Genomic DNA, 26,815 nt, shown 5'->3' on the forward strand with positions numbered 1-26,815 from the left:
TGGTATCATCCAAAACTAATGTAAAGTATCAAACAACAGAAGAATAAGTCATTATTACATTTTAACAGAAGTGTACATAGAACATGTTAAAAGAGAAAGTAAGCAGATATTAACAGTAAATGAACAAGTAGATTAATCATTCATTTTCTACCACTTGTCCTTAATAATGTTGACAAAATAATAGAATGATAAATGACACAATATGTTACTGCATACGTCAGCAGCTAAATTAGGAGCCTTTGTTTGTTTACTTACTAATAAAAGGCCAAACTATGAAAAAAACTGTGACTTATAGTGCGAAAAATACGATATATCAAATATTGATATTGCATATCGGTCTGAAAAAACTGATACCAGCTTGCATGGAAAAGCTCAGATTTTTTGGCATCACAACATCTTCTTTCGTTTTTTAAAATGTATATTGTGTTTATAAACTCAGGAAATACGTCCCTGCACACACGTGGACTTTGAATATGACCAATGTATGATCCTGTAACGACTTGGTATCGCATTGATACCCAAATTTGTGGTATCATCCAAAACTAATGTAAAGTATCAAACAACAGAAGAATAAGTGATTATTACATTTTAACAGAAGTGTAGATAGAACATGTTAAAAGAGAAAGTAAGCAGATATTAACTGTAAATGAACAAGTAGATTAATAATTCATTTTCTACCACTTGTCCTTAATAATGTTGACAAAATAATAGAATGATAAATGACACAATATGTTACTGCATATGTCAGCAGACTAAATTAGGAGCCTTTGTTTGTTTACTTACTAATAAAAGACAAGTTGTCTTGTATGTTCACTAGTTTATTTAAGGACAAACTTGCAATAAGAAACATGTTTAATGTACCCTAAGATGTTTTATTAAAATAAACCCAATAATGCAATTTTTTTGTGATCCCCTTTATTTAGAAAAGCACTGAAATAATTTTAGTACCGGTACCAAAATATTGGTATCGTTACAACACTAGTTTCCACTCAGAATGGTGATAAAAATCCGCTTTCCGTCCATGACCTGATGTGACCGCGTGATTATTGGTGGACATGTCGAAGATTGATTACCTCTTGCGTTAATCACTCTTTGATCAATCACAGCCAAGACCTCCTTTGTCTTTATTAACCTCTCTCCATCCTATTCTCTGACGTGCCTGACAAGCTCTCTCAAGGCAGCAAAGCGTTCTAAACTACAAAAAAAAAACAAATAACCCCCCAAAAAATAAAAAGCATCCATCATTCTGTCACGGGTTATTCAGCTCCATCCCGCGTCTTTGCGGCGGCGGCGGCGGCAGCCCTCTCTGATGTGTCCGCGCTCCGGTGTCTAGTTGGCAGCCATCGCTGTGACTTGTCGCTCATCGTTTTCTCTTGTTATTGCGCTTTCCTTCGGGTGCCGTGGCGTCCACGACTCGCGCACATGCCACCCGTCACTTTGTGTTCTCTGACAACGCGCCGAACGCTAGAAACAAGCCCATTGTCAATAAAACCACATAAATTCCCCATTGTGGGATACATAAAAGTCTATCCGATCCTATCCTAAATATATCTACCTTCTTTTTGATTCAAACGCTCCTGGATCGCAGGCAAAATAGGATTGGAAGATCTACACTATATTGCCAAAAGTATTTGGTCACCCATCCAAATGATCAGAATCAGGTGTCCTTAATCACTTGGCCTGGCCACATGGATGACAGAGTCTGGTGTGGATGAACTTGACTGGCCTGCACAACACACGAGCTAACTTGGCTAGAATTAGCAGATGGGACAAACAAGACAATGTTCACAACAGATCACAAGTCTTTATTCTCTGACATTCCCACAGTAAATAAATATGACTTCCTTCAGCTGCATGGCACTTTATACACAACTTGCTAATGTACTCATTTTAAACAACTGAGAGGGTGTAAAATACAATCTACTCAAGATGTTAAATTGACTCAGCTTACCTTTAATGCATTTAAAGCATGCAAATATCAGTATACACTACCGTTCAAAACATTGAAATGTCCTTATTTTTGAAGGAAAAGCACTGTACTTTTCAATGAAGATAACTTTAAACTAGTCTTAACTTGAAAGAAATACACTCTATACATTGCTAATGTGGTAAATGACTATTCTAGCTGCAAATGTCTGGTTTTTGGTGCAACATCTACATAGGTGTATAGAGGCCCATTTCCAGCAACTATCACTCCAGTGTTCTAATGGTACAATGTGTTTGCTCATTGGCTCAGAAGGCTAATTGATGATTAGAAAACCCTTGTGCAATCATGTTCACACATCTGAAAACAGTTTAGCTCGTTACAGAAGCTACACAACTGACCTTCCTTTGAGCAGATTGAGTTTCTGGAGCATCGCATTTGTGGGGTCAATTAAACGCTCAAAATGGCCAGAAAAAGAGAACTTTCATCTGAAACTCGACAGTCTATTCTTGTTCTTAGAAATGAAGGCTATTCCACAAAATTGTTTGGGTGACCCCAAACTTTTGAACGGTAGTGTACATTAAGGGTGTAACGGTACGTGTATTTGTATTGAACCGTTTCGTTACGGGCGTTTCGGTTCGGTTCGGAGGTGTACCGAACAAGTTTCCACACGGACATATTAAGTAGCGTACCGCACGTTGTGTAAACAATGCACACCGAGGCACAACACACGGCATGCTAGCAGCGACCGGGCTACGACAACATGTAAAAGCCAGAGCTGGAAGACCCTCCTGCCTCGTTAAGATCTCCCGTTTGGGAACACTTCGGCTTCGCGGTGCGATACAACAATGGATCACATCGCTTCGACGAAGAGAAAGACGAGCGTCTCACAAACACCGCATTCAAGCAGCCTCTCCTCGGCGAGTCAGGCAGGGCTAAAGCAATAACAAATGTTTTTATAGCAGCAGATTTAAAACCATATTGCATTAAAAACTAGATTTTGACCCACTTCTATGGTGGAAGAACAATGAGCCCATATATCCTCTTACTGCCAAGTTATCCAGGCACTACCTCGCCTTAGTTGACTTGAAACTGTTTAATGTTGCACTTTTTGTATGTAGAAGAAACGTTTTGTCATTTTATTTAATCTGAGCAACAACTTGAGGCAGTTTAATGTTGATTAACGTGGACCCCGACTTAAACAAATTGAAAAACGTATTCAGGTGTTACCATTTAGTGGTCAATTGTACGGAATATGTACTGTACTGTGCAGTCTACTAATAAAAGTCTCAATCAATCAATCAATCAAAAAAAGCACTTTATATGTGGAAAGGTTTTGTTAAGAAACCATTCCGAGCCTTATCTTATTTAGTTTTTATTTTATATATGTTGACCACATGAACCCTGGCAATGGACCCTGTGTGTATATGTATGTTATTATTATCCTTAGCATTCATGACTGCCTGCTGTTGCACTGATCAGCCTAGTGGTGGCTCACATCCATCACACACAGAGCTATTTTAAAGCAATGTTAAACGGATAAAGCCATTGTTTACAAATTTGGTAAATAAATAACCAAAATATGTACATTTTGTTGTTTTCTTACTGTACCGAAAATGAACCGAACCGTGACCTCTAAACCGAGGTACGTACCGAACCGAAATTTTTGTGTACCGTTACACCCTTTGTATACATATATATCTTTTTTTAAAAGGTTTAAATCAGTCATCTATTTCCAAACACATGCATCATTTGCATTCCTAGTTTGATGTTCATTTATTATTCCATAAATACTTTAAACCATCCATCCATCCATTCATTTCTTCTTTTTAATTGTATCCTAGTTAAAAATGTATCCTCCAGTTTGTGGCTATTGTAAGGCATATTTTTCAGAGGATATGCATTTTATAGCATGCTATAAAGAGATTTATTAACATTTAAAAATGACATCTGGGTGTATTATATTAATCAACTAATGTTTAATTAGTGGGCTTTGAGGGTGGACTGCAGGCATTACCATTGACTCCATTGCTAGAATTAGGATAGTTGGCATTTTGCTACTGCTTAATTACTATTTAGAATGCATAAAAAAAAGATGCACATTTGTGTTCTTGTCTTACATAAGGGTTGTGAATAATAGGCAAAATAAAATAAAACAAGTTCAAAATCCCTTTGAATATTTTGATGCTTTTCAAAACCTGGTTAAAGCTTGTCGACGGTAAACCGAGAGAGGTGTGTGTATGTTGTCAAATTATGTTACCATGAGCTTTATTATTTGGGTTTAGGGAGCCCCGTCGTGGGCCTTCACTTTTGTTTGGTTTTTTGCCTATCATTCACAAGCCCTACGTGAGAGAAGAACACAGCTTTCTTTTTTGTATGCATTCTAAATAAACAGTAGCAATAGGTGGCTCACAATGGGGGTAATGGGAATTCGATCTATAAAGTGTTCTGAAAAACATCCAAAACCCTCTATGTTATATTTACATGCTGTAAATAAATACGTTCCTAATAACATGTCATATTTACGCATTTTGGTTCAAGCATTGATTTTACAGAACGTTTGCTATTTCCACATTATGCTAATCAGTAATCATGGCAGACTTTATGAGAGACAACAAAGACTACTTTGGGACAAATGATGATACACGACCTTATATTTATGAGCTTTAGCATGGGGAGGATGTGCCGAATGTACAACAAACCTGCACGCCTACTTGAAACACAAACACTCGACAGTCCACACTCACTTTTGGTGAACAAGCCAGGTCAGTGTAAACATAACAGTACAAAAGAGTGTGCGCTTACAGAAAGTGTGGTTAAATAAATCACCCAAAACATTGTGCCGCTTAATATTGTTATAAAACTAACATTTCTCCAGTGCCTCCACGGAAATGCCCCCCTCTACCTCAAAGAACTACTCACCCCCAAATCCTCCACACGACACCTCCGCTCCGGAAAGGCTAACCTCTTCCAACCGCCGAGGACAAAGCTACGAACAATGGGAGACCCGGCTTTCTGCTCCGCCGCTCCCATTCTGTAGAACGCTCTCCCTGACCACCTGAGGGCACCACAGACTGTGGATGCTTTTAAAAAAGGCTTAAAAACCCTTCTTTTTAAAAAAAAAAGTTTTTTTTTTTTTTAGATATATGCATACTAGTTCTAGCTATTTGGCTTTTCTAGTTTTTATTTGTATTTATTTTTTATTATCTTTTTATTTCTATTTTTTTTAATACACTGTAGCACTTTGAGGTTGTTTACTCAATGTAAAGTGCTTTTTACAAATAAAATCTATTATTATTATTAGGGATGTCCGATAATATCGGACATTCGATAAATGCTTTAAAAAGTAATATCGAAATTATCGTTATCGGTTTCAAGATTATCGGTATCGGTTTTCAAAAGTAAAATTTGTGACTTTCTAAGGAAGATGTGCAGAGCGCCAATTAATCCTTGAAGGCGCTGCCTTTGCGTACTGGCCCAGTCACATACTATCTATGGCGTGACACACGCACTAGCGAATGCAAGCATACTTGATCAACAGCCATACAGGTCACACTGAGGGTGGCCGTAGGAACAAGTTTAACACTGTTACAAATATGCGCCACACTGCGAACCCACACCAAACAAGAATGACAAACACATTTCGGGAGAATATCTGCACCGTAACACAACATAAACACAACAGAACAAATACCCACAACTAGAGACGTCCGATAATATCGATATTATCTGCCGATAAATGCTTTAAAATGTAATATCGGAAATTATCGGCATCGTTTTATTAAATTATCGGTATCGGGTTTTTTTACATTTTTTTGTTGTTGTTTTTATTAAATCAACATAAAAAACACAAGATACACTTACAATTAGTGCACCAACCCAAAAAACCTCCCTCTCCCATTCACACTCATTCACACAAAAGTGTTGTTTCTTTCTGTTATTAATATTCTGCTTCCTACATTATATATCAATATATATCAATACAGTCTGCAAGGGATACAGTCCGTAAGCACACATGATTGTGCGTGCTGCTGCTCCACTAATACTACTAACCTTTAACAGTTAATTTTACTCATTTTCATTAATTACTAGTTTCTATGTAACTGTTTTTATATTGTTTTACTTTTTTTTATTCAAGAAAATGTTTTTAATTTATTTATCTTAATGTATTTTGTTATTATTTTTAAAAATAACCTTATCTTCACCATACCTGGTTGTCCAAATTAGGCATAATAATGTGTTAATTCCACGACTACATATATCGGAATCGGTTGATATCGGTATATAAATTAAGAGTGAGAAAAAATCGGAATATCGGCAAAAAAGCCATTATCGGACATACCTACTGCATATGTCAGCAGACTAAATTAGGAGCCTTTGTTTGTTTACTTACTATTAAAAGACAAGTAGTCTTGTATGTTCACTATTTTATTTAAGGACAAACTTGCAATAAGAAACATATGTTTAATGTACCCTAAGATTTTTTGTTAAAATAAAGCCAATAATGCAATTTTTTGTGGTCCCCCTTTATTTAGAAAAGTACTGAAAAGCATCGAAATAATTTTGGTATCGGGACAACACTAGTCCAGACAGTTGCCTGTTTTTACCTTAGCCGTGTTAAGGAGGTCATGTGTCAGGTAAAGCAGGTCCCCAACCTTTTTGTAGCTGGGGACCGGTCAACGCTTGAAAATGTGTCCCATGGACCGGGGGGGTGCTTACAGACTGTATCCCTGCAGACTGTATTGATCTATATTGATATACACTACCGTTCAAAAGTTTGGGGTCACATTGAAATGTCCTTATTTTTGAAGGAAAAGCACTGTACTTTTCAATGAAGATAACTTTACACTAGTCTTAACTTTAAAGAAATACACTCTATACATTGCTAATGTGGTAAATGACTATTCTAGCTGCAAATGTCTGCTTTTTGGTGCAATATCAACATAGGTGTATAGAGGCCCATTTCCAGCAACTATCACTCCAGTGTTCTAATGGTACAATGTGTTTGCTCATTGGCTCAGAAGGCTAATTGATGATTAGAAAACCCTTGTGCAATCATGTTCACACATCTGAAAACAGTTTAGCTCGTTACAGAAGCTACACAACTGACCTTCCTTTGAGCAGATTGAGTTTCTGGAGCATCACATTTGTGGGGTCAATTAAACGCTCAAAATGGCCAGAAAAAGAGAACTTTCATCTGAAACTCTTCAGTCTATTCTTGTTCTTAGAAATGAAGGCTATTCCACAAAATTGTTTGGGTGACCCCAAACTTTTGAACGGTAGTGTATAATCTATATATTGTGTATTTTATGTTGATTTAATAATTTATTTTATTTTTTTTTTTTTTTACATTTCTTACCAATCGGTCCGGGCCGCGGCCCGGTGGTTGGGGACCACTGAGGTAAAGTACATAAAGAGATACACGCATGAATAAAGTACAGCATTTAATCAGACGGTGCAAGTGGTTGTGTGAAAGCCTTGATTGATTGATTGATTGATTGAGACTTTTATTAGTAGGTTGCACAGTGAAGTACATATTCCGTGCAATTGACCACTAAATGGTAACACCCGAATAAGTTTTTCAACTTGTTTAAGTCGGGGTCCACTTAAATTGATTCATGATACAGATATATACTATCATATATACTATCATCATAATACAGTCATCACACAAGGTAATCACATTGAATTATTTACATTATTTACAATCAGGGGTGTGGAGGACATAAAGGACAGGGATTATCAGCGAGTAAATAGGAGAAGTGCATAATATGACTTCCATGCGTTCAGTAGTGACGGATGATTGTGCATTAAAAAGGTGCGTCGTAATAAATTGCTCTCCCGACGCGTCGTAATGAGCGCTAATTACAAAGTCCCCCTTTCCTTGTTTGCACCGCCGTGATGTGTAAGCGAAATGAACGCTGCACGTATGAATGACATCGTGATCACCTTTTCATTGTGTAAACATCTGTTCCCGTCCTCCACCTGCTGCACGTTTTATTTCCTCACCGCCGACAACATATTTCCCCATGTAGTGGCCGGGGGGCGTTTATTTACCCAAGCGTAGGGGCCACACTGTTGACAGGCCTCGGTGGGTGCTGCTGTTTTGGTAAGCATCGTAGTTAAAAAAGTTCGCTTTTGTTCGGCTGGGTCGAAAGATCGCAAGTGTGGACTGAGGTGAGGGGAAAAAAAAGTGTCTATTCAAGTGGGAGAGACACCCGGCGACTAATAGTATTTCTGCTCTGCCTTAAAATGACAGACTCGGACTCTGGCCTCAATTTGGCACTATTATTTTCCACTACATTCCAGAAATGCACCGGTGGAGTTTCTGCCTCATCCTTTTTTCCCCTTTGCCCATCTTGAGTCCAACTCCATAAAGTGAAGACCAGCCTTGAAGGAATCCAATCAGGGTGGAGAGGAGGCTCATTTTCTCAATTCTCTCTCCTCTCCACTGGCCTTCTAAAACTCCACCTGGACTACTTCTACTTGTCTATCTCGCCTCTCCAAGAAAGTCGCCCTTCCGCGGTGAAAACTTCTCCGCCTTCAAAAGACCTTTTAGTCTGTCCAGTTCGGCTCCTGACACAGCAAATTGAATGATGCGGACACGCTTGTTACTGGATAATTTATAATAAGCTTCGGTCTTGGAAAAGTGTAAGTAATATGCAACTATAATTATTTCATGTATGTTTAATTTGACACGTGCTGTTTTAGATTACGGTATTGTTCAATTAAGGGTACATTGCAAAAAGTGAGTGTTCAAAAACAATAAAAAAAATAAAAAAAATGAGTGGTATTTTACTTGAACTAAGGAAAATTATCTGCCAATAGAACAAGAAAATTCGGCTTGTCAAGACTTTCCAAAACAAGTAAAATTAGCTAACCTCAATGAACCCCAAAATACCTTAAAATAAGTATATTCTCACTAATAAGTGCACTTTTCTTGATAGAAAAAAAAATATGAGACCTTTTTTCTCAATATGTTGAAAATATTATTAAATTAAGTAAATGCTAGTGCCATTATCTTGACATAATGATATGCGCTCGGCATTACATTTCTTGAAACCAGCAAACTTATACTAAAAACTAGTTTATTGTTCTTAATGGAAAGGCAACAAGGCAACCGCTTGTTTTTCTCGGGGTCTCCTAGCCGCTCAGGCAAATCATATGCTCTAAAAATGCATTTTTCCATGGATAACATGACATCATCGCGCCAAGTGCGTGCTCTTTCAGTCATTAGTGCTCAAGGAATATATATATATACAGTATATATATTGTGGTATCATCCAAAACTAATGTAAAGCATCCAAACAGAAGAATAAGTGATTATTACATTTTAACAGAAGTGTAGATAGAACATGTTAAAAGAGAAAGTAAGCAGATATTAACAGTAAATGAACAAGTAGATTAATAATTCATTTTCTACACTTGTCCTTAATAATGTTGACAAAATAATAGAATGATAAATCACACAATATGTTACTGCATATGTCAGCAGACTAAATTAGGAGCCTTTGTTTGTTTACTTACTACTAAAAGACAAGTTGTCTTGAATGTTCACTATTTTATTTAAGGATAAACTTGCAATAAGAAACATATGTTTAATCTACCCTAAGATTTTTTGTTAAAATAAAGCAAAAGTATCGAAAATTATCGAAATACATTTAGGAACCGGTACCGGTACCAAAATATTGGTACTGGGACAACACTAGTCCAGGGGCCGTACTTATCAAGCTTCTTAGAATTACTCCTAAGAAGTCTGCTAAGAGTTGACTTAAGAGTAAATAAATTCTTCGCTGAAAGCTGCACTTAAAAGTTAGTTATCAAGCGTCTTACTCACACTTTCAGCGAAGTGTAGGACTGAATCTTAAGTGTCACACTCAGAGCTGAATTACGACATTACTATGTGCCGTAAACGGAATTTTAGGTGACGTCATTTCTGTGTCCATAGAAATGACCAATCACGGAAGGGAATCCCTTGTCTAAGAATAAAGAAATATCTTGGAAATATTTAAGTGGACAATGGGAGTGTATATTTTGACAATAAACTACAAAATAATACAAAACAAACTAGTCCCCGCCGGCACTCACGCTACCGCTCCCTCTCTTCTCTCGCCCACACACTCACTGACGTCACTCACCTCACGGCCACACACATACGCTACTGTCATAACATTTTCTTTCCAATTCATTAATTAGGCAACTAATTTGAAACTGGTGTGGGTGGCTCTATATATACTAGCCCACGGCAGACACATACAGAAATCAACAAGGAATCGAAAAGTATTAAATCTGTGACAAAAATAATATCCGCTCTGTCTAAACGATACCGTTTGATCAGCTGCTCGTCATCAAAAAACAAACAAACATTGTTCCGTTCCCTGAACGTTCGCGCACGTCTCTCTCGCCTCAGTGCCATCCCCTGCTGGCAACTCCTAACCACTTAAGACACCTCTGAAGGTCTCTTAAATATCGTGGAGAGTAGGAGTGATTCTTAGACTTAAGAACGTTGATAAAAAGCTTTTATTCTTAAGTTTGAGAGTAGGACTAAATTTCGCAAATTCTCAGGACTTAAGTGTAAAATGGCACTCTAAGAAGCTTGATAAGTACGGCCCCAGAGCTTTAATATTTTCACAACAGGGTAAAAGACAACAATTACTTTGCAGCGTATGTCTTTGTCACCCGAGATGTTAACAATGATTAAATCCGCCCGAAAATGATCAGAACAACACCAAGTCAAGTTTTCTGTAGATTTTTACTAAATTGGTAATATCGCAAGGGTTAGTGCCATTACAAAAGGCCAGCAAAAGGGTGGGGACAACAGCACCTCTGCTGGTTGCAGCCAAGTAGAGCACTGGTGATTTGACCTAAATGACTTTCTTCAGCCGTCTCATTGGCTTAAACACATTGAGAGGTTAGAGCGCCACCTGCAAATGCATTTCCATGTGTACTATTATTGCTGGTTTTACACCACAGAAGGGAAATATTTCTTTTTATGCCACTTTGTGTGTTACTTTACTTTTGTTTGTTTGGTTGTGTTTCCTCAGCCCCCATCTCATGCTGAGACATCCATCTGTAGTCCCGCTTATCTGCCCAGCGTCAAGTCTGTTGTGTGATGTCGTATAATTGATAATGGACAAATCAAACATTTGGTCCCTAACAAATGTCCCTTTCACATGTTTGGACTTTATCAAACTCCATTTATTATCAAGTAAGTAATAGTGTTGATACCAATATTTTTGGTACCAGTACCTATACTTTGATACTTTTCTAAATAAAGGGGACCCAAAAAAATTGCATTATTGGCTTTATTTTTAACAAAAAACCTTATGGTACATTAAACATATGTTTCTTATTACAATTTTGTAATAGTGAACATACAAGACAACTTGTCTTTTTAGTAGTATTGTGTCATTTTCCATTCTATTATTTTGTCAACATTATTAAGGACAAGTGGTAGAAAATGAATTATTAATCTACTTGTTCATTTACTGTTAATATCTGCTTACTTTCTCTTTTAACATGTTCTGTCTACACTTCTGTTAAAGTGTAATAATCACTTATTCTTCTGTTGTTTGATACTTTACATTAGTTTTGGATGACACCACACATTTAGATATCAATCCGATACCAAGTTGTTACAGGATCATACATTGGTCATATTCAAAGTTCTCATGTATCCAGGGACATATTTCCTGAGTTTGTAAGCATAATATAAATAAAAAATAAAAAGATTTTTGTGATGCTAAAAAATAGATGCAATCATAGTAGTACCGACTAGATACGCTCCTGTACTTGGCATCATTACAGTGGAGGTCAGGTGTAGATCCACCAATGGCGTTTGTTTACATTTTGACGCCGGTAAGCTACGGTGTGTAGTGAAGCGCGTCTAGCTATTCCTCGTCCTGCAGGGATAAAATAGTGAACATACTAGACAACTTGTCTTTTATTAGTAAGTAAACAAACGAAGCCTCCTAATTTAGTCTGCTGACATATGCAGAAACATATTGTGTCATTTTCCATTCTATTATTTTGTCAAAAATATTAAGGACAAGAGGTAGAAAATGAATGATTAATCTACTTCTTCATTTACTGTTAATATCTGCTTACTTCCTCTTTTAACATGTTCTATCTACACTTCTGTTAAAATGTAATAATCACTTATTCTTCTGTTGTTTGATACTTTACATTAGTTTTGGATGATACCACAAATTTAGGTATCAATCCGATACCAAGTAGTTACAGGATCATACATTGGTCATATTCAAAGTTCTCATGTGTCCAGGGACATATTTCCTGAGTTTGTAAGCATAATATAAATAAAAAATAAAAAAAATTTTGTGATGCTAAAAAATAGATGCAATCATAGAAGTACCGACTAGATACGCTCCTCTAATTGGTATCATTACAGTGGAGGTCAGGTGTAGATCCACCAATGGCGTTTGTTTACATTTTGACGCCGGTGAGCTACGATGTGTAGTGAAGCATGTTTAGCTATTCCTCGTCCTGCAGGGATAAAATAGTGGACATACAAGACAACTTGTCTTTTATTAGTAAGTAAACAAACAAAGGCTCCTAATTTAGTCTGCTGGCATATGCAGTAACATATTGTGTCATTTATCATTCTATTATTTTGTCAACATTATTAAGGACAAGTGGTAGAAAATGAATGATTAATCTACTTGTTCATTTACTGTTAATATCTGCTTACTTCCTCTTTTAACATGTTCTATCTACACTTCTGTTAAAATGTAATAATCACTTATTCTTCTGTTGTTTGATACTTTACATTAGTTTTGGATGATACCACAAATTTAGATATTAATCCGATACCAAGTTGTTACAGTATACATTGGTCATATTCAAAGTCCTCATGTGTCCAGGGACATATTTCCTGAGTTTATAAACATAATATACATCTTTTTAAAACGAAAAAAGATTTTGTGATGCTAAAAAATATCGATGTAATCATAGTAGTATCGACGAGATACGCTCCTGTACTTGGTATCATTACAGTGGATGTCAGGTGTAGATCCACCCATGGCGTTTGTTTACATTTTGACGCCGGTGAGCTACGGTGTGTAGTGAGCATGTTTAGTTATTCCACATCTTGCAGGAATGATGCTTGTTAGAAACGTATTTTATTTGTCGCCATGGAGGCGTGGATTAGTGATTTAGCTAAAACACTGCCGACTGTGGCTAGACTTTAGCCGCTAGCTAGCTAGCCATGTCTTAAAGCACCTCTTCCTGAGGGTGTTTCAGTGTTATAACTTCACCTTTATCGTTAGTTTTTAAGCCAAAATGCGTCCCTTCTCCCTTTTCTGTCTACACACTGTGTCTGCTCGTAAGTACTCCGTGATTGTGCGCTGCCGAACATGCTCCTCTGCTCGTAAACCAGCAATGTCACGACGTGACGACGACAGAGAGGCCGGGGGGCCGGGGGACCGGTACTTTTCAGAGGCGGTATAGTACCGAATGTGATTCATTAGTATCGCGGTACTATACCAATACACCGTACTAAGAAACTAACCTTAAAAGCATTAATTTTTACAGGTTTCACCCACCTCTCTTCTCCCCGAAGTACAGCGTCTGCTGGGCCGTGTTGGACCACTGCAGGGACGAGTTGTCGCTGTCGGCCACCCGGCAGGTCAGCGTCACCGTGCCGCCCACAGACACCATCTCGTCGGTGGTGACGGGCTGCAGAGGGTCTTCGTCTGGGCAGGGCAGAGAGGAAAGTAGTCAGTGTCAATGACACGCCACCAACACGCTTACGGGACGACACGAGAAGCATCAATATTTGCACAAGCCGACACACAAAATGCATCTCTGAACCCCCGACACACCCTGTCTTCTTTCTCCATCTCTTCTTGCGCTTGTCAGATTGTCTGACAACACACACACACACACACTAACGGCAGGGGGCTGTCATGTCCACGCTACAACGAAGCCAATAAAGCCCGACAACCCTTCTTCTCTTCCAGTCTGGCTCTTAGCGAGCAGTCTTAGTCGTGCATAAAGGGAATTAGACTAAACAAAAGGCGCCATGACTGCGAGCAAGGACATTAGTTTTTCTAATATGTCTATATAAAGTTCTAATCACAATCCCGCTCATAAACTTACAATAAAACATGCTTAGTATAATTTTGCTGCTGAATTTGATGACACAGCTTTGCAACAGTTGATATTCTAGTTTCAAGCATGTTTTACTCAATATAGGTCATCAAATCTCAGCAACAAACTGTAATATCTTACTGAGATCATTTAGGACCAAAACACTTAAAACAAGTAAAACACTCTTAACATAAAATCTGCTTAGTGAGAAGAATTATCTTATCAGACAGAAAATAAGCAAATACCACCCTTATTTGAGATATTTAATCTTACTTAGATTTCACTTTTTGCAGTGCATCTGTGTCCATTTTCATTCCTTTTTTAAAAATGCTCCAGGGAGCCACTAGGGCGGCACTAAAGAGCCGCATGTGGCTCGAGAGCCGCGGGTTGCTGACCCCCGGTCTAGACCAACTATCACAGAGAAATTGTGACTTTTGTGAAGTATGTCAACTGTGGTGGCTGCCTCTAATGTATTTGCAATCACTGTCAGAGTCTGCGTGTGTTAAACATACTTGGCAAAATAAATCTGATTCTGATTCTAATTGATGTCAACGCTGCTTCAAAGCAATTGTCCCAATTGTCCTCACCACAATTACGCCTTTCATCAGTCATCAAGGTGACAGTTTGACCCCGCAACTGATCATGTCAATGTCTATTATCCTCCTGAGGGGATCATTGGATCCCTGAAACACAAACAAATGTCAGCAACTCGAGTCGCAAACATGTCACTTGCTGTTTTGGCAGTTGTCAAAGACTTTGCTAAACACCCACTTCGGGACTGGAGTGGAATATAGTCACTTGCAACTTAGGACTATTTTAATTTCATGTTTCGGCCTGTGTACATTTATAAACTGCCATGGTATGCTTACACACTGCAAAAACTGAAATCTAAGTAAGATTAAATATCTCAAATAAGGGTTGCTTATTTTCCGTCTTGCTGTTTTATTTTCAATGAAACAATAGAAAATACGTACTAATATAGTAGTACAGTTGGCACAGTACAGTAAACGGACAGTTAATATTTAAACATTTAACATGTGACATTTCTAACTAGTTTGAACAGAAAGAGTTCATGCACATTCAGGTAAATTCTTCAAATTTACAATAAAAAAAAAAAATTGGCCGGGGGCCGGGCTGTAAAAAAAAAAATAAAATAAATAAAATAAAAATAAAAAATATATATATATATATATTCCTTGCTCACTAATTGACTGAAAGAGCACTCACTTGGCGCGATGATGTCATGTTATCGATGGGAACATGCATTTTTAGACAATATGATTTGCCTGAGCGTTGCCTCTTTGCCTTTCCATTAAGAACAATAAACTAGTTTTTAGTGTAAGTTTGCTGGTTTCAAGAAATGTAATGCCGAGCGCATATCATTATGTCAAGATAATGGCACTAGCATTTACTTCATGTAAGAATATTTTTCAACATATGGAGAAAAAAGGTCTCATATTTGTTTTTTCTACCAAGAAAAGTGCACTTATTAGTGAGAATATACTTATTTTAAGCTATTTTGGGGTTCATTGAGGTTAGCTAATTTTACTTGTTTTGGAAAGTCTTGATAAGCCACATTTTCTTGTTCTATTGGCAGATAACTTTGCTTAGTTCAAGTAAAATACCCCTAATCTTTGTATTTTTTTCCCTTGTTTTTGAACACTGACTTTTTGCAGTGCATATACAGTGGTTCCATCTTACACACATGTAAGAGGGATGTGTGCTATGGCTATGAGTTGTTTTTTCCCTTAGCCTCAGTCTGGACCCCGCCTCCAGGGGCCCAGGCTTAGACCAATTTCCGCCCCCCCTTTATCTCACCTTTTTTGTAAGGGGCGCCGGAAGTTGGCAGACCAGTCAGCGATCCTGTTCTGTCTCCCTGTAATGTTTGTCTGATCTTGAATGGGATTGTGCTGAAAATTTTAATTTCTGATTCCGATACCTCAACATAAGAGTGTCCCGACTTTAGAGTGCTTTGAAATAAGAGCCGTCAATCGAGCTAATTGTTATTGTTTAAGTTGCAAGCAAAAATTAGAGTTACAGGCATCCCCGCCATTTGTTGCCGTAGCAAATGTCACACCGAACCCCATAAGATCCGCCAAAAACATTTGCTCTTACCCGCTAGCATTAGCTTATAGCGAGAGATCGACATAAACTTTGTTTTCCAACCATGGGACGGGAGAAACTGTTAATTAACGCTGTTGCCCTAGGGCAGGGGTCGGCAATCCAAAATGTTGAAAGAGCCATATTGGACCAAAAATACAAAAACAAATCAGTCTGGAGCCGCAAAAAATTAAAAGCCATATTACATACAGATAGTGTGTCATGGGATATACATTTAATTAAGAGGACTTAAAGGAAACTAAATGAGCTCAAATATAGCTACAAATGAGGCATAATGATGCAATATATACATATAGCTAGCCTAAATAGCATGTTAGCATCGATTAGCTTGCAGTCATGCAGTGACCAAATATGCCCGATTAGCACTCCACACAAGTCAATAACATCGACAAAACTCACCTTTGTGCATTCACGCTCAACATTAAAAGTTTGGTGGACAAAATGAGACGGAAAAAGAAGTGGCATAAAACACGCCTTAGGAAGTCGGGGAAAGTTGTACATGTAAAACAAACTACGGTGAGTTCAAGGACCGCCAAAATTAGTCGGACAAAACGACGCTCACCAAGTACTCGAACCAGTGAAGCATGTTTAATATAAACAGTGTGCTTTACAACAGTTAGGGAGGTTTGTGTCATGTTTGTGTCATGTTTGTCCTCCTACAGAAACCATATGAACATAAAAAATATATTTTTTCAATTTTTGTATACATTTTTGAAAAAGCTTCAGAGAGCCACTAGGGCGGCGCTAAAGAGCCGCGGGTTGCTGACCCCCGCCCTAGGGGAAACTGGGTATTACATGGCACACTAACAAAGCTTAACCTATTGTGACTATAACAATCTACAAGGTTAATATAGTTGGCTTCTCTTTCTTCCCCTCCATTTATCTGCTTTCTTTTGTATTTCAAGTTATCATTATATATATGTATTGTTGCATTTGAAACAATTGTATTGTTGATAATAGAGGTAATTATTGTTATTATTCATTATCAACAATGCTATTTATATTGGTATTTGTATTGCTCCATTTGTAGTGTAATAATGTTCATTGTCATTTCTGTGTTATTAATATTTAGTTCGCTAACTGCTTCTTTGCTATCACTTTTACCATCATATTTGTACATATCCTATTTGCTGATGTTGTTCTGTTGTTGTTGTTGTTTTGCTGTTATTGTTGTCTCTCTGTCTTATCACTGTCTTGTCCCCGCAATTTCCCCCTCCGTCTTCCTTTTTTTCTCTGTCTATCCCCTCCTGCTCCAGCCCGGCTGCTCCAAATAATAATATGAATACATTTAATAAAGTCAAATACATATAAGGCAAAAGAGAAGTATCCCACACTTTTATTTTGTAAAGTAAATGTGTACAGCCGATATGGGCATCTACATCAACTATATGATTTGCCTAAATAGCTGGACAGGACAAAAATACAAAAATTAAATAAAAATAAAAAAGGAAGGGAGAAAGTGAGTGTGAAGGACAGTGCTGATTCGGTGAATTAAAGAAATAAATAATCAAAAACATGACATTTGGTAAAGCATGTTAGAGTGTACAAGCGCAGTGTTTCCCACACATTCATTTATTTGTGGCGGCCCGCCACGAAAGAATTACGTCCGCCACAAATAAAAAATTTTTTTTTTTTTTTTTTTTTTTTGTCCTGTCCAGCTTCTCAGGCAAATCATATAGTTGATGTAGATGCCCATATCGGCTGTTCAGATTTACTTTACAAAAGAGAAGTGTAGGATACTTCTCTTGTTGCCTTATTTGTATTTCACCACTACTGTTTTCTGTTTATTTGTTACTGACTGTGGCAGGACACCTCTGCCTCTGTTTCACTTTATGTTGCTGGTAAATAATATGGTTGTAGTAGTAGGCTAAAGTTAAATTATTTAGTATGCACTAATTAAAGGGGCAGAGCTTTAAGAGACATTTTAGCTTTTATATTTTATAAGATATATTTTTTGTAAGAACCACAATTAATAAATATAACTTATTGTTCAAATCTGTATATAAATATGTACATAAAGTGTTGTAATTATATTATAAAATAAATGGATGGATGGATGGACGTTTAAAACAAAACTGTTATTAATTAGTAAGTATACATTTTTTGAGCCTTTTTAGAGAAAATCATATCATTGTAGTAAATTATGCAAATTACTCGACAATGTCATGGTGACCACGCCCATAGCCACGCCCCCACCGCCACAGGTATCTTGGCAGTTTATGGGAAACACTGAAGCGGTAGAAAATGGATGGATGGATGGATGGAAGTTAAGAGTGTAGCACTGAGTACCAAAGTACCAATGATTGTCACACACACACACGAGGTGTGGCAAAATCACTCTCTGCATTTGACCCATCACCCTTGATCACCCACTGGGAGGTGAGGGGAGCAGTGAGCAGCAGCGGTGGCCACGCCCGGGAATCATTTTTGGTGATTTAACCCCCAAATTCCAACCCTTGACGCTGAGTGCCGAGCAGGGAGGTAATGGGTCCCATTTTTATAGTTTTTGGTATGACTCGGCCGGGGTTTGAACTCACGACCTATTTAGGTTAGAATTGGGTGGAGTAGGTCATAGTTTTCATGATAATTTATGCTTTTCCTTTATTCTTTTTGCCATTTAATGCTTGTGGTGGGTACAACGTCCTCATTTTCTACTTGCGGCAGAGCACTCCCAGATGACTGTGGCCTGTACGCAACGTTTAATCACCAGAGTGTGTTTTTCCCCCCCCCCCCCCCCGCCCCCGTCTACTATGCCGCGTAATGAAGTGGACTCGCTGCAGAACCAGCCTCGGCGGGACAGGCGTTATGGAAATGCAGGTCAGAGGGACCAGGAATTTTAATGACCCAGCATAATGACAGGGATTCTGGAGGCCGGGGCCGCACCTGGAACGCCACCAAAAAAAAGCCTTGAAGAGCGGACTGTGTGAGGGTGTGACAGTATTCAAATGACGCCATTTAACAACGCTCCCTTGATGGCGGGGTGAGGGAGCGGGTTAATTCGTCATGCATTTGCATTCGGGAGGCTCGGCCCGAGCGAATGTGCACGGGAACGTGCTAACTGATATTAAACATGACCACTGTGATGCTGGCAGCCTTACCAAAGCCCCCCCCCCCCACCTTTCATTCCCACTCAAGTCACTCCTCGCTCAGTGTAATCTGCAGCGAAAACAAGAATGCGGCACGGCTGACGAGCAGGCCGAGCCAAAAGGAAAGCGGCATCTGGAAATATGGCGTGTATCAATAGTTTAATTGGAAGCACATTATCAAGCGGCAGACAGCTTTAGAGTCAAAGTGGAGCGTTATCGCATCCTCGCACCGGTGGTGGAATTGATTTTTTTTTTTTTTCCCCCACCTAAAGTGTGCCTCCGTGGAATTTCCATCAAGCATTTCAATCAGGCGTCTCAGTACAGCTTTTGGTCATTTTAAAGGCCTACTGAAAGCCACTACTAGCGACCACGCAGTCTGATAGTTTATATATCAATGATGAAATCTTAACATTGCAACACATGCCAATACGGCCGGGTTAACTTATAAAGTGTCATTTAAAATTTCCCGGGAAATATCCGGCTGAAACGTCGCGGTATGATGACGTATGCGCGTGACGAAGTCAGAGTAACGGAAGTTATGGTACCCCGTAGAATCCTATACAAAAAGCTCTGTTTTCATTTCATAATTCCACAGTATTCTGGACATCTTTTGCAATTTGTTTAATGAACAATGAAGGCTGCAAAGAAGACAGTTGTAGGTGGGATCGGTGTATTAGCAGCGGACTACAGCAACACAACCAGGAGGACTTTGTTGGAGCGCTAGCCGCGCTAGCCGCCGACCTCACCTCGACTTCCTACGTCTCCGGGCCGCCAAACGCATCGGGTGAAGTCCTTCGTCCTTCTGCCGATCGCTGGAACGCAGGTGAGCACGGGTGTTGATGAGCAGATGAGGGCTGGCTGGCGTAGGTGGAGAGCTAATGTTTTTAGCATAGCTCTGTGAGGTCCCGTTGCTAAGTTAGCTTCAATGGCGTCGTTAGCACAGCATTGTTAACCTTCGCCAGCCTGGAAAGCATTAACCGTGTATTTACATGTCCACGGTTTAATAGTATTGTTGATTTTCTATCTATCCTTCCAGTCAGGGGTTTATTTTTTTTGTTTCTATATGCAGTTAAAGCACGATGCTATCACGTTAGCTCGTAGCTAAAGCATTTCGCCGATGTATTGTCGTGGAGATAAAAGGCACTGAATGTCCATTTCGCGTTCTCGACTCTCATTTTCAAGAGGATATAGTATCCGAGGTGGTTTAAAATACAAATCTGTGATCCACAATAGAAAAATGAGAGTGTGGAATCCAATGAGCCAGCTTGTACCTAAGTTACGGTCAGAGCGAAAAAACATACGTCCATCGCTGCCTCTCAAGTCATTCACTGTAACGTTCCTCATCTACGAATCTTTCATCCTCGCTCAAATTAATGGGGTAATCGTCACTTTCTCGGTCCGAATCTCTCTCGCTCCATTGTCAACAACGGGGAATTGTGAGGAATACTAGCTCCTGTGACGTCACGCTACTTCCGGTACAGGCAAGGCTTTTTTTTATCAGCGAGCAAAAGTTGCGAACTTTATCGTCGATTTTCTCTACTAAATCCTTTCAGCAAAAATATGGCAATATCGCGAAATGATCAAGTATGACACATAGAATGGATCTGCTATTCCCGTTTAAATTAAAAAAAATCATTTCAGTAGGCCTTTAAAGGACTACACTGCAAAAACTGAAATCTAAGTAAGATGAAATATCTCAAATAAGGGTGATATTTGCTTATTTTCTGTCTAATAAGATAATTCTTCTCACTAAGCAGATTTTATGTTCGAGTGTTTTACTTGTTTTAAGTGTTTTGGTCCTAGATTATCTCAGTAAGATATTACAGCTTGTTGCTGAGATTTGATGACCTATATTGAGTGAAACATGCTTGAAACTAGAATATCAAGAGTTGCAAAGCTGTGTCATCAACACTCACAAGTATAAAACTACTTTTTTAAAGTAATACTTTATAATAAAAAAATCATGACTTTGACACAATTGTGTCTCATAATTAAAACAGATGACAGCCAAATGGACTTTGCTGTTTTATTTTCAATGAAACAATAGAAAATACGTACTCATATAGTAGTACAGTTGGCTCAGTACAGTAAACTGACAGTTAATATTTAAACATTTAACATTTCCAACAATTTTGAACAGAAATAGTTCATGCACATTCAGATAAATTCCTCAAAATTACAATTAAAAAAAGTTTAGCCGGGGGCCGGGCTGTATATATGTGCACTAATTGACTGAAAGAGCACGCACTTGGCGCGATGATGTCATGTTATCCATGGAAAAATGCATTTTTAGACCATATGATTTGCCTGAGCGGCTAGGAGACCCCGAGAGTAACAAGATGTTGCCTTGTTGCCTTTCCATTAAAAAAAATAAACTAGTTTTTAGTATAAGTTTGCTGGTTTCAAAAAACGTAATGCCGAGCGCATATCATGTCAAGATAATGGCACTAGCATTTACTTCATTTAAGAATATTTTTCAACATATTGAGAAAAAAGGTCTCATATTTTTTTTTCTATCAAGAAAAGTGCACTTGTTATTAGTGAAACTATACTTATTTTGGGGTTCATTGAGGTTAGCTAATTTTACTTGTTTTGGAAAGTCTTGATAAGCCACATTTTCTTGTTCTATTGGCAGATAATTTTGCTTTGTTCAAATAAAATACCCCTCATTTTAGTATTTTTTTTTTCTTGTTTTTGAACACTGACTTTTTGCAGTGTACACAGCCAGTTTAGCATAACATTAACGTTTGGTTCATAAGAAATGGACAAACAAGAGCACTTTGGCTTAAACATTTATTTTTTTTCTTTACCTATGAAATCAATGAAGATTTTCAGGGCTTAAAAATGAGTTTTATGCAAATGTTGCAGTCCAAGTGGGATTTGTCCAATCTCCTTTCGAATTGCATTAGACTTGGTTGGAAATTACACCTTCTGGCCTTGCGTGTGAATGTTAAAGTTTGTTTATATCACAATTACATTAACATTTGAGCATTCATTCATTTTCTATGCTGCTTGTCTTTATTGGGGTCACGGGTGAGCTGGAGCCTATCCCAGATGACTTCTCTCAAAGTCAGTGTTCAAAAACAAGAAGAAAAAAAATACAAAAATTAGGGGCTATTTTACTTGAACTAAGCAAAATTATCTGCCAATAGAACAAGAAAATTTGGCTTATCAAGACTTTCCAAAACAAGTAAAATTAACTCAAAAATACCTTAAAATAAGTATATTCTCACTAACAACTGTACTATATGAGTACGTATTTTCTATTGTTTCATTGACAATAAAACAGCAAAGTCCATTTGGCTGTCATCTGTTTTAAATATGAGACAATTGTATCAATGTCATGATTTTTTTTTTTTTTATGCTTGAAATAAGAAATTATTACTTTAAAAAAGTAGTTTTATACTTGTGAGTGTTGATGACACAGCTTTGCAACAGTTGATATTGTAGTTTCAAGCATGTTTTACTCAATATAGCTCATCAAATCTCAGCAACAAACTGAGATCATTTAGGACCAAAACACTTAAAACAAGTAAAACACTAACATAAATTCTGCTTAGTGAGAAGAATGATCTTATCAGACAGAAAACAAGCAAATATCACCCTTATTTGAGATATTTCATCTTACTTAGATTTCAGTTTTTGCAGCATATGACTTCTGGACTGAATCACAGCATTTTTTTGTCTTCATTTTCCTAAACAAAAAAAGTATCTTGATTGTTTGTATTGCAAAATTTACTTTATCGCTAAAGTTTTAATCTGAATTAGTTTTCTATCAACATCATTTGTTTGGGAATACATATTACTTTATCTTGTATAGGTAAAGTTTAAGTTAAAGTACCACTGATAGTCACACACACACTAGTTGTGGTGAAATTACCCTCTGCATGTGACCCATCCCCTTGTTCCACCCCCTGGGAAGGTGAAGGGAGCAGTGAGCAGCAGCAGTGGCCACGCTCGGGAATCATTTTTGGTGATTTAACCCCCAATTCCAACCCTCGATGCCGAGTGCCAAGCAGGGAGGCAATGGGTCCCATTCTTATAGTCTTTGGTATGACTCGGCCGGGGTTTGGACTCACGACCTTCCAGTCTCAGGGCGGACACTCTAACCACATGGCCACTGAGCAGGTCGTACCAGTACTCAACCGTGCCAATTTTCAGTTCTTTTGTGCGTGTTTATTTGAAAATAAATGTTAATTTGTTTAATAATAAAAATTTATTTCTTTGTATAACATTTAACACTGTGCTGATAATAACTGTGCTATCCAGTTGTTATATCTTGTTTTCTTACACGTACGCGTTTATTTACATTGTTGTCCTAGGTGCGTTGCCATATTCAGGAAGTAGCCTTTGCCATTAAGTTGAAAGTGCCAGTCTTGTCTTTAGTCGGGTCCCACAAAGTGTTTATACCAGGGGTGTCAAACGTACGGTATGGCCCGAGGGTCGGATCAGGTTCGTGGACAGGTTTTTATCCGGCCCGCAGGAAGATGAGAAACTGCTGTTGTAAATGTGTCCACTGGATGTCGCAATAGCATTTCTATGTATCTTTGTAGATGATGCTGCATATGCACAAAATAAACCACATGATGTTAGTAGATCAGTCGAGGAAAATGATCAAACTACATAAATAACATACTGTAATTTGATGTGATTTTTTTTTTATCTTGATAGATTAAAAATAGAAAAAAAAAGCCATTATCGGACATCTCTACTCCAGATACTAAAAAACAAGAACTTTAAATAAGGAAATGTATTGGAAAAACAAACCTCTCTTTATTTTCTGCTGGATCTACTCTCTATTGCAGGGGTCACCAACCTTTTTGAAAGCAAGAGCTACTTCTTGGGTACTGATTAATGCGAAGGGCTACCAGTTTGATACACACTTAAATAAATTGTCAGAAATAGTTAATTTGCTCAATTTACCTTTAACTCTAAGTTATTATTAATAATTAATGATATGTACACTTAATTGGACAGTTTAAAAGAGGAGAAAACACGAAAAAAAAAGGACAATTAAATTTTAAAACATAGTTTATCTTCAATTTTGACTCTTTAAAATTCAAAATTCAACCAATAAAAACAATAGAAAAACTAGCTAATTCGAATCTTTTTGAAAAAATTAAAAAATAATTTATGGAACATCATTAGTAATATTTCCTGATTAAGATTAATTTTAGAATTTTGATGACATGTTTTAAATAGGTTAAAATCCAATCTACACTTTGTTAGAATATATAACAAATTGGACCAAGCTATATTTCTAACAAAGACAAATCATTATTTCTTCTAGATTTTCCAGAACAAAAATTTTAAAAGAAATTCAAAAGACTTTGAAATAAGATTTAAATTTGATTCTACAGAGTTTCTAGATTTGCAGGAATATTTTTTTTGAATTTTAATTATAATAAGTTTGAAGAAATATTTCACAAATATTCTTCGTCGAAAAAACAGAAGCTAAAATGAAGAATTAAATTAAAATGTGTTTATTATTCTTTACAATAAAAACAATACATTTACTTTAACAGTGATTTAAATTGTCAGGAGAGAAGAGGAAGGAATTTAAAAGGTAAAAAGGTATATGTGTTTAAAAATCCTAAAATAATTTTTAAGGTTGTATTTTTTCTCTAAAATTGTCTTTCTGAAAGTTATAAGAAGCAAAGTAAAAAAATAATGAATTTATTTAAACAAGTGAAGACCAAGTCTTTAAAATATTTTCTTGGATTTTCAAATTCTATTTGAGTTTTGTCTCTCTTAGAATTAAAAATGTCGGGCAAAGCGAGACCAGCTTGCTAGTAAATAAATACAATTTAAAAAATAGAGGCAGCTCACTGGTAAGTGCTGCTATTTGAGCTATTTTTAGAACAGGCCAGCGGGCTACTCATCTGGTCCTTACGGGCTACCTGGTGCCCGCGGGCACCGCGTTGGTGACCCATGCTCTATTGTATGCTGCAGTTGTTACATATACTGTAATATTGTACATGGTAATTGTTATATATTGTATATATGATATAAACATATAATATAACAGTATATACCATATACTGTACATATATTATGTAAATATTACATATATGTTATATTTTATATTGCTACTACGGTACATTTTTTGTCTATTTTATACCTGCATTGTCCTTTCCATCCTTTGTAACTGAGCTACTGTGTGGAACAATTTACCTTGTGGATCATTGAAGTTTGTCGAAGTCTAAGTCTAAGTCTTAGAATAGACGACATATTAATAAATAATATATCAAATTAATAGGTAATCAAAAAATAAGGACAGGAATAAGCCATAGCAGCTCTTAAAGGCCTACTGAAATGCATATCTTTTATTTAAACGGGGATAGCAGATCCATTCTATGTGTCATACTTGATCATTTCGCGATATTGCCATATTTTTGCTGAAAGGATTTAGTAGAGAACATCGACGATAAAGTTCGCAACTTTTGGTCGCTGATAAAAAAAAAGCCTTGCCAGTACCGGAAGTAGCGTGACGTCGCAGGTTGAAAGGCTCCTCACATTTCCCCATTGTTTACACCAGCAGCGAGAGCGATTCGGACCGAGAAAGCGACGATTACCCCATTAATTTGAGCCAGGATGAAAGATTTGTGGATGAGGAACGTGAGAGTGAAGGACTAGAGTGCAGTGCAGGACGTATCTTTTTTTCGCTCGGACCGTAACTTAGGTAAGAGGGCTCACTGGATTCCACACTTTCTCCTTTTTCTATTGTGGATCACGGATTTGTATTTTAAACCACCTCGGATACTATACCCTCTTGAAAATGAGAGTCGAGAACGCGAAATGGACATTCACAGTGACGATACATCGGTGAAGCACTTTAGCTACGGAGCTAACGTGATAGCATTGTGCTTAAATGCGGAAAGAAACAAAAGAAATAAGCCCCTGACTGGAAGGATAGACAGAAGATCAACAATACTACTATCAGGAGACACCAAACCAAACACTGGACCTGTAACTACACGGTTAATGCTGTGCCGCCTGTCGAAGCCTAGCAATGCTGTTGCTAACGACACCATTGAAGCTAACTTAGCTACGGGACCTCGTCAGAGCTATGATAAAAACATTAGCGCTCAACCTACGCCAGCCCTCATCTGCTCATCAACACCCGTGCTCACCTGCGTTCCAGCGATCGACAGCGCGACGAAGGACTTCACCCGATCATCGATGCGGTCGGCGGCTAGCGTCGGATAGCGCGTCTGCTATCCTCAAAGTCCTCTCGGTTGTGTTGCTGCAGCCAGCCGCTAATACACCGATCCCACCTACAGCTTTCTTCTTTGCTGTCTTCATTGTTCATTAAACAAATTGCAAAAGATTCACCAACACAGATGTCCAGAATAATGTGGAATTTTGGGATGAAAACAGAGCTTTTTTGTATTGTGATACAATGTGTCCGAATACTTCCGCTTCAACCATCGACGTCACGCGCATACGTCATCATACATAGACGTTTTCAACCGGAAGTTGTGCGGGAAATTTAAAATGTCACTTTATAAGTTAACCCGGCCGTATTGGCATGTGTTGCAATGTTAAGATTTCATCATTGATGTATAAACTATCA

At 37.8% G+C, this 26,815-nt stretch overlaps 1 protein-coding gene across 1 annotated transcript in view; it reads right to left on the reverse strand.

Moving 5' to 3' along the window:
- LOC133631219 (cell adhesion molecule 3-like) overlaps positions 1-26,815 on the reverse strand; it is a 378,223-nt gene that overhangs the window by 168,869 nt on the left and 182,539 nt on the right. The window contains exon 4 of the mRNA XM_062023378.1: positions 13,486-13,635. Coding sequence (XP_061879362.1) covers positions 13,486-13,635 — 150 coding nt within the window. The remainder of the gene's footprint in view (positions 1-13,485; positions 13,636-26,815) is intronic.

This window comes from Entelurus aequoreus, linkage group LG16 (assembly GCF_033978785.1).
Source record: "Entelurus aequoreus isolate RoL-2023_Sb linkage group LG16, RoL_Eaeq_v1.1, whole genome shotgun sequence".
NCBI classification, from domain to species: domain Eukaryota; kingdom Metazoa; phylum Chordata; class Actinopteri; order Syngnathiformes; family Syngnathidae; genus Entelurus; species Entelurus aequoreus.